We start from the raw sequence: 10,324 nt of genomic DNA, 5'->3' as shown, positions 1-10,324 counted from the left end.
GAACCGCTCAGGATCCGCTTGGGGGAACCGCTCAGGAACCGCTTGGGGGAACCGCTCAGGATCCGCTTGGGGGAACCGCTCAGGATCCGCTTGGGGGAACCGCTCAGGAACCGCTTGGGGGAACCGCTTGGGGGAACCGCTTGGGGGAACCGCTTGGGGGAACCGCTCAGGATCCGCTTGGGGGAACCGCTCAGGAACCGCTTGGGGGAACCGCTTGGGGGAACCGCTTGGGGGAACCGCTTGGGGGAACCGCTTGGGGGAACCGCTTGGGGGAACCGCTTGGGGGAACCGCTCAGGAACCGCTCAGGAACCGCTTGGGGAACCGCTCAGGATCCGCTTGGGGGAACCGCTCAGGAACCGCTTGGGGGAACCGCTCAGGAACAGCTTGGGGGAATCGCTTGGGGGAACCGCTCAGAAACCGCTTGGGGGAACCGCTTGGGGGATCCGCTTGGGGGAACCGCTTGGGGGATCCGCTTGGGGGAACCGCTTGGGGGAACCGCTCAGGATCCGCTTGGGGGAACCGCTCAGGATCCGCTTGGGGGAACCGCTCAGGATCCGCTTGGGGGAACCGCTCAGGATCCGCTTGGGGGAACCGCTCAGGAACCGCTTGGGGGAACCGCTCAGGAACCGCTTGGGGGAACCGCTCAGGAACCGCTTGGGGGAACCGCTCAGGAACCGCTTGGGGGAACCGCTCAGGATCCGCTTGGGGGAACCCCTCAGGATCCGCTTGGGGGAACCGCTCAGGATCCGCTTGGGGGAACCGCTCAGGATCCGCTTGGGGGAACCGCTCAGGAACCGCTTGGGGGAACCGCTCAGGATCCGCTTGGGGGAACCGCTCAGGAACCGCTTGGGGGAACCGCTCAGGAACAGCTTGGGGGAACCGCTCAGAAACCGCTTGGGGGAACCGCTTGGGGGAACCGCTCAGGATCCACTCAGGAACCGCTCAGGATCCACTCGGGAACCACTCAGGATCCACTCGGGAACCACTCAGGAACCGCTCAGGAACCACTCGGGAACCATTTAGGAACCACTCGGGATCCACTCAGGAACCACTCGGGATGCACTCGGGAACCACTCAGGATCCACTCGGGATCCACTCGGGAACCACTCAGGATCCACTCGGGAACCACTCAGGAACCGCTCAGGATCCACTCGGGATCCACTCAGGATCCACTCAGGAACCACTCGGGATCCACTCAGGAACCGCTGGGGGGAACCGCTCAGGATTCACTTGGGAACCACTCGGGAACCGCTCAGGAACCACTCAGGATCCACTCAGGATCCACTCAGGAACCACTCAGGATCCACTCATACCTCGTTTCCACCAAAAAAGAACTGGTTCGGAACTGGTGCTGGTTCAAATTTGGTTCAACTTGCGAACCTTCTCAGAACCTGTTTGTTTTTCCACTGACTAGAGAGCCCAGCGAACGACGTCGTTACATCACTGTGTACGTCGCCATACGTCTTAGCTGTCCCATTCCCGTCGTGTTGTTGGCCACAGTAACCCGCCCCCAGCCCCTGACGTAAGCATGAAGTGGTAAAAGAACGGTTCTAGTCCAGCAAAGAGTTGGTGCCGCTTTGGAACCACTTTTCCTGGCCGAGAACCGGTTCTTTGGCTGTCGAAACACAAAGAACTGGTTCGAGAGTAGGCTCCGAACTGGCTCTCAAAATGCTTTGGTGGAAAAGGGGCATCAGGAACCACTCAGGAACCACTCAGGATCCACTCAAGAACCACTCGGGATCCACTCAGGAATCACTCGGGATCCACTCGGGAACCACTCAGGATCCACTCGGGAACCACTCAGGATCCTCTCAGGAACCACTCAGGAACCACTCAGGATCCACTCAGGAACCACTCAGGATCCACTCAGGAACCACTCGGGAACCGCTTGGGGGAACCGCTCAGGATCCACTCGAGAAGAGGTCATTCTGAACAGTGGCAACAACATAATGACGGTGAGACGCTGTAGTCGCGGGACAAAACACAGCTCTTCCGTTCCGATAACAACATTAAACAGGTTCTCCCCACTGAGAATTCTGTTGATTGTGCCCTGGTAATTGGCGATTCGATCACACGGAACGTGAAAATAGAGACACCAGCCACCATAGTCACATGTTTGCCGGGAGCCAGAGCGCCTGACATCAAAGCAAATTTAAAAGTGCTGGATAATGCTAATAGAAAATTCTCTAAGATTATTATTTAAGTCGGCACTAATGATGTTCGACTCCGCCAGTCGAAGATCAACAAAATTAATGTTAAAGAGGTGTGTGAACTCGCAAGTGGTTACTCGCAATAACCACTCAGCCATTTTTCAAGGCTTGTAACTTGGAACCTATTTCATGGTTTGCGTTCTCGAGCTCCAGGCACAGTTTTGTGGAAATGAACTACCAGAACACATTAAGGGTTTTCTGTTAGAACAGTGTCGTGTTAGCGGCCCCTAAGTTAATAACTAATGATCGTTGCGACGGAAGTGAATCAATCAAAACTAACTTTATCTGGACAATAACTTTATTCTAGAGCTGCTGTAAAGCCTAAACACTCTCTGTTACTGTAATCTCCTGTTATCACTGTAAAGCTGCTGTGGAACTCTATACTGTTAAAGCGCTGTATAGATGAAGGAGCAGGGGCGGAGTGGGACCAAAAAATCTACGGGGAAATTTCGTAGACCACCGGCCCTCGTCGCCGGCAGGGCCGGATTAAGAGGCCCCTGGGCACAATGTCTTGTAGGTCCCCTCTTAGGCAGGCCAAATGTATATTTTGTCCAGGGACATTTTAATATGGCATTTACAGTTTTACTGATTTAAAAGTAACTTTGTTGTACTACGCTGGAGTAAAGTTCATAAATGGTCCTTCTTTCCCATAGGAATTTGTAAAACTATGTTGGGTGGACCTCTGTGCCTCTAGGGGGGTTCGGGGGCATGCCCCCCGCAAGAACATTTTTTACATTTTAAGGTTAAATGCATCAATCTGGTGCTCTTTGAGAGATCAAAATTAGCTTCAAACCATGAACTGCTCGTTGAACAAAGAAAAAGCATTGATTTGTACCAGGACAATAAAGAGGGCATCTTTTTAGTTATGAGAGTCTCAGTCTGCATTACATTATCAATGATGTTTTAGGATGCCAAACAATTATTATAATAATGTAATAATGATTTATATAATTATTCCTATGACGTAAAATCCATTTAGCCTATAAATGTACTATATAGATGAAAATGAATATTTCAAAAATATTTTAGCCTACATTACACTATAATATAAGACAATTATAATATTTTTGTCTAATTTCTTCACTTGCAAGAAATAAACCCTTGAGCTTTTATTTAGGAGAAAACACCAGATAACCATGCTGATCGCGTGAGCAAAGTAATCACGCAGCACAGACTGGATGCCTATTCTGAAAGTCTTGTGCTGTTTTATAAAGACACAAAGCCATATCATGGTTTCAATTTTAGTTCGTTGGCAAAATATAACGCTAGAGACCTTAATGTTAGGTTATACATTTTACATCTTTACATATGTGTTGGGAAAAGGGAGAAGAGAGTTCAGCAAAAGGCGGATTCGAACTCGGGTCGAGCGCATCAAAAGCTGCTTTCTAGCACTTCATGCCCTACGGCACTGTAGCTATTCCGTAACGGGCGTCTTTTTGCTATAAAGACAGGCACTTAGTGCAAATATACGCTCCGTTATAGACAATGTTAAAAAAAATGTTTTCTTCCCCTCGCTTTGGCCCCAAGTGTGCATGGCGAACTTGCAATGAATACATTTTATCAGACCGGGCCACGCGGCCTCGAAACACTACCGGCCCACCGGGAAAACTCCCGACTCTCCCGATTGCCACTCCGCTACTGTGAAGGAGACTCAGTCGGTGTTATCAGGGAAAGGGTTAGCGGTTGCCGGGCAGAATCTCCCCACAGACTCACGATCTGAGGATGATCCTGCAGAGCTCAGGCACTGATGCTGGATCTCCAACAGAGGATGAAGAGAACTACAGTTACAAACAGCGGAATGATCTCTAGATACAGCAGTGAGACAGGAGACAGTGAGACAGGAGACAGCAGACAGGAGACAGTGAGACAGCAGACAGTGAGACAGCAGACAGTGAGACAGTGAGACAGGAGACAGTGAGACAGCAGACAGTGAGACAGCAGACAGTGAGACAGGAGACAGTGAGACAGCAGACAGTGAGACAGCAGACAGTGAGACAGGAGACAGTGAGACAGCAGACAGTGAGACAGCAGACAGTGAGACAGGAGACAGTGAGACAGTGAGACAGGAGACAGTGAGACAGCAGACAGTGAGACAGGAGACAGTGAGACAGGAGACAGTGAGACAGGAGACAGGAGACAGTGAGACAGCAGACAGCAGACAGTGAGACAGCAGACAGTGAGACAGTGAGACAGGAGACAGTGAGACAGGAGACAGTGAGACAGTGAGACAGCAGACAGCAGACAGTGAGACAGCAGACAGTGAGACAGGAGACAGTGAGACAGCAGACATTGAGACAGCAGACAGTGAGACAGGAGACAGCAGACAGTGAGACAGCAGACATTGAGACAACAGACAGTGAGACAGGAGACAGCAGACAGTGAGACAGCAGACATTGAGACAGCAGACAGTGAGACAGGAGACAGCAGACAGTGAGACAGGAGACAGTGAGACAGCAGACAGCAGACAGTGAGACAGGAGACAGTGAGACAGCAGACAGTGAGACAGCAGACATTGAGACAGCAGACAGTGAGACAGTGAGACAGGAGACAGTGAGACAGCAGACAGTGAGACAGGAGACAGTGAGACAGTGAGACAGGAGACAGTGAGACAGCAGACAGTGAGACAGTGAGACAGGAGACAGTGAGACAGCAGACAGCAGACAGTGAGACAGGAGACAGTGAGACAGCAGACAGTGAGACAGCAGACATTGAGACAGCAGACAGTGAGACAGTGAGATAGGAGACAGTGAGACAGCAGACAGTGAGACAGCAGACATTGAGACAGCAGACAGTGAGACAGGAGACAGCAGACAGTGAGACAGGAGACAGTGAGACAGCAGACAGCAGACAGTGAGACAGGAGACAGTGAGACAGCAGACAGTGAGACAGCAGACAGTGAGACAGCAGACAGTGAGACAGTGAGACAGGAGACAGTGAGACAGCAGACAGTGAGACAGCAGACAGTGAGACAGGAGACAGTGAGACAGCAGACAGTGAGACAGCAGACAGTGAGACAGGAGACAGTGAGACAGGAGACAGTGAGACAGTGAGACAGCAGACAGTGAGACAGGAGACAGTGAGACAGGAGACAGTGAGACAGGGGACAGTGAGACAGGAGACAGTGAGACAGCAGAGAGCAGACAGTGAGACAGCAGACAGTGAGACAGTGAGACAGGAGACAGTGAGACAGGAGACAGTGAGACAGTGAGACAGCAGACAGCAGACAGTGAGACAGCAGACAGTGAGACAGGAGACAGTGAGACAGCAGACATTGAGACAGCAGACAGTGAGACAGGAGACAGCAGACAGTGAGACAGCAGACATTGAGACAGCAGACAGTGAGACAGGAGACAGCAGACAGTGAGACAGCAGACATTGAGACAGCAGACAGTGAGACAGGAGAGAGCAGACAGTGAGACAGGAGACAGTGAGACAGCAGACAGCAGACAGTGAGACAGGAGACAGTGAGACAGCAGACAGTGAGACAGCAGACATTGAGACAGCAGACAGTGAGACAGGAGACAGCAGACAGTGAGACAGCAGACATTGAGACAGCAGACAGTGAGACAGGAGACAGCAGACAGTGAGACAGCAGACATTGAGACAGCAGACAGTGAGACAGCAGACATTGAGACAGCAGACATTGAGACAGCAGACAGTGAGACAGCAGACATTGAGACAGCAGACATTGAGACAGCAGACAGTGAGACAGCAGACATTGAGACAGCAGACAGTGAGACAGGAGACAGTGAGACAGCAGACATTGAGACAGCAGACAGTGAGACAGCAGACAGTGAGACAGGAGACAGCAGACAGTGAGACAGCAGACATTGAGACAGCAGACAGTGAGACAGCAGACATTGAGACAGCAGACATTGAGACAGCAGACAGTGAGACAGCAGACAGTGAGACAGCAGACATTGAGACAGCAGACAGTGAGACAGCAGACAGTGAGACAGCAGACAGTGAGACAGGAGACAGTGAGACAGTGAGACAGGAGACAGTGAGACAGTGAGACAGCAGACAGTGAGACAGGAGACAGTGAGACAGCAGACAGTGAGACAGCAGACATTGAGACAGCAGACAGTGAGACAGGAGACAGCAGACAGTGAGACAGCAGACATTGAGACAGCAGACAGTGAGACAGGAGACAGCAGACAGTGAGACAGCAGACATTGAGACAGCAGACAGTGAGACAGCAGACATTGAGACAGCAGACATTGAGACAGCAGACAGTGAGACAGCAGACATTGAGACAGCAGACATTGAGACAGCAGACAGTGAGACAGCAGACATTGAGACAGCAGACAGTGAGACAGGAGACAGTGAGACAGCAGACATTGAGACAGCAGACATTGAGACAGGAGACAGCAGACAGTGAGACAGCAGACAGTGAGACAGGGAGACAGCAGACATTGAGACAGCAGACATTGAGACAGGAGACAGTGAGACAGCAGACATTGAGACAGCAGACAGTGAGACAGGAGACAGTGAGACAGGAGACAGTGAGACAGCAGACATTGAGACAGGAGACAGCAGACAGTGAGACAGCAGACAGTGAGACAGGAGACAGTGAGACAGCAGACATTGAGACAGCAGACAGTGAGACAGGAGACAGTGAGACAGCAGACATTGAGACAGCAGACAGTGAGACAGGAGACAGCAGACAGTGAGACAGGAGACAGCAGACAGTGAGACAGCAGACATTGAGACAGCAGACAGTGAGACAGGAGACAGCAGACAGTGAGACAGCAGACAGTGAGACAGCAGACAGTGAGACAGGAGACAGTGAGACAGCAGACAGTGAGACAGGAACCAGCAGACATTGAGACAGCAGACAGTGAGACAGCAGACATTGAGACAGCAGACAGTGAGACAGCAGACATTGAGACAGCAGACATTGAGACAGCAGACAGTGAGACAGGAGACAGTGAGACAGCAGACATTGAGACAGCAGACAGTGAGACAGGAGACAGCAGACAGTGAGACAGCAGACATTGAGACAGCAGACATTGAGACAGCAGACAGTGAGACAGGAGACAGTGAGACAGCAGACATTGAGACAGCAGACAGTGAGACAGGAGACAGCAGACAGGAGACAGTAGACAGTGAGACAGGAGACAGTGAGACAGCAGACAGTGAGACAGCAGACAGTGAGACAGGAGACAGCAGACAGTGAGACAGGAGACAGTGAGACAGCAGACAGTGAGACAGCAGACATTGAGACAGCAGACAGTGAGACAGGAGACAGCAGACAGTGAGACAGCAGACAGTGAGACAGCAGACAGTGAGACAGCAGACAGTGAGACAGGAGACAGTGAGACAGGAGACAGCAGACAGTGAGACAGGAGACAGTGAGACAGCAGACAGTGAGACAGCAGACATTGAGACAGCAGACAGTGAGACAGGAGACAGCAGACAGTGAGACAGCAGACATTGAGACAGGAGACAGCAGACAGTGAGACAGCAGACAGTGAGACAGGAGACAGCAGACAGTGAGACAGCGAGACAGCAGACAGTCAGACAGGAGACAGTGAGACAGGAGACAGTAGCAGAGAGAGAGAGACAGACAGTGAGACAGGAGGATAGAGAGAGACAGACGGGTGTCGATACCTGAGTGGCGTTGGAGAAGGTCAGAAACGCTGGTAATGTCAAAACCTGCTTTCTGTTTCCTTTCACTCTCATCCTGTACAAAACCACAAACTGAGACCCAGCTACACACACACACACACACACACACACAGAGTGAGAACAGTGAGTATGAGTTATATAGTCTGTCTGTGTGTAAGTGTGTGTGTGTGTGTGTGTGAGAGAGAGTGTGTGTGTGTGTGTGTGTGAGAGTGTGTGTGTGTGTGTGTGTGTGTGAGTGTGAGTGTGTGTGTGTGTGTGTGTGTGTGTGTATGTGTGTGTGTGTGTGTGTGTGTGTGTGTGTGTGTGTGTGTGTGTGTGTGTGTGTGTGTGTGTGTGTGTAAGTTTGTGTGTGTGTGTGTGTGTGTGTGTGTACCGGGCAGTGTGTCCGTGCTGAAGGTCTGGTATCCTCTCTCCTGAATGCTCCCGTTGGTCTGTAGGAGCGTCACATCAGACACGGAGTCACGGATGCAGAGCTGCGAGAGGTCGTGACCTTCCTCTGGGTTCCTGACCAGCAGCGTCACTCGCAGCTCAACACCACTGTCCACCTGTGACACACAACTGACAATATTACACACACACACACACACACACACACACACACACACTCATACTCTCACACTCGCACACTCATACATTCTCTCTCATACTCACACACTCATACCCGCACACTCATGCACTCACACTGACACAATCATACCCGCACACTCATACTGACACACTCATACACACACACTCACACTTGCACACTCATACTCGCACACTCATACCCGCACACTTATACTCACACTCATACTCACACTCAAACCCGCACACTCATACTTGCACACTCATAACCGCACACTCATACTGACACAATCATACTCGCACACTCATACTCACACACTCATACACACACACACTCACACTTGCACACTCATACTGACACAATCATACTCGCACACTCATACACACACACTCATACTTGCACACACTCATACTGACACAATCATACTTGCACACTCAAACACACACACACACTCACACTTGCACACTCATACTCGCACACTCATACTGACACAATCATACTTGCACACTCATACTGACACAATCATACTCGCACACTCATACACACACTCATAACCGCACACTCATACTGACACAATCATACTTGTACACTCATACTCACACACTCATACTCGCACACTCATACACACACTCATAACCGCACACTCATACTGACACAATCATACTCGCACACTCATACTGACACAATCATACTCGCACACTCGTACTCACAGACTTATACACACACACTCACACTTATACACACACACTCACACTTGCACACTCATACTCGCACACTCATACCCTCACACTCATACCCTCACACAATCATACTCGCACACTCGTACTCACAGACTTATACACACACACTCACACTTATACACACACACTCACACTTGCACACTCATACCCGCACACTCATACCCGCACACTCATAACCGCACACTCATAACCGCACACTCATACTGACACAATCATACTCGCACACTCATACTCGCACACTTACACACACTCATAACCGCACACTCATACTGACACAATCATACTCGCACACTCATACTCGCACACTCATACTCACACACTCATACTGACACAATCATACTGACACAATCATACTCGCACACTCATACTCACACACACACACACACACACACACTCACACTCGCACACTCATACTCGCACACTCATACACACACACACTCACACACTAATACTCGCACACTCATACCCGCACACTCATACTCGCACACTCATACTCGCACACTCATACTCGCACACTCATACTCGCACACTCAAACTCGCACACTCATACTCGCACACTCATACTCATACTCGCACACTCATACTCGCACACTCATACTCGCACACTCATACTCACACACTCATACTCGCACACTCATACCCGCACACACATACCCGCACACTCATACTCGCACACTCATACTCGCACACTCATACTCGCACACTCATACTCGCACACTCATACCCGCACACTCATACTCGCACACTCATACTCACACACTCATACTCGCACACTCATACCCGCACACTCATACCCGCACACTCATACTCGCACACTCATACTCGCACACTCATACTCGCACACTCATACCCGCACACTCATACTCGCACATACTCGCACACTCATACTCGCACACTCGCACACTCATAACGACACAATCATACTCGCACACTCATACTCGCACATACTCGCACACTCATAACGACACAATCATACTCGCACACTCATACACACACTCATAACCACACACTCATACTGACACAATCATACTCGCACACTCATACTCGCACACTCATACTCGCACACTCATACTCGCACACTCATACTGACACAATCATACAGACACAATCATACTCGCACACTCACACTCATACTGACACACTCATACCCACACACTCATACTGACACAATCATACT

At 50.5% G+C, this 10,324-nt stretch overlaps 1 protein-coding gene across 1 annotated transcript in view; it reads right to left on the bottom strand.

Moving 5' to 3' along the window:
* Positions 1-10,324, bottom strand: part of LOC130073398 (uncharacterized) — a 45,442-nt gene that overhangs the window by 33,788 nt on the left and 1,330 nt on the right. The window contains exons 4-5 of the mRNA XM_056238794.1: positions 8,216-8,387; positions 7,825-7,925 (exon numbers count right to left, since the gene is read on the bottom strand). Of these exons, the coding sequence (XP_056094769.1) occupies positions 7,825-7,925; positions 8,216-8,387 (273 nt within the window). The remainder of the gene's footprint in view (positions 1-7,824; positions 7,926-8,215; positions 8,388-10,324) is intronic.

Source organism: Rhinichthys klamathensis, unplaced genomic scaffold (genome assembly GCF_029890125.1).
Source record: "Rhinichthys klamathensis goyatoka isolate OS25496 unplaced genomic scaffold, OSU_Roscu_1.1 h1tg000545l_1, whole genome shotgun sequence".
Lineage (NCBI taxonomy): Eukaryota > Metazoa > Chordata > Actinopteri > Cypriniformes > Leuciscidae > Rhinichthys > Rhinichthys klamathensis.
Note: the sequence above shows the minus strand (reverse complement) of the source record. Positions and strands in the feature narration are given on the sequence as shown.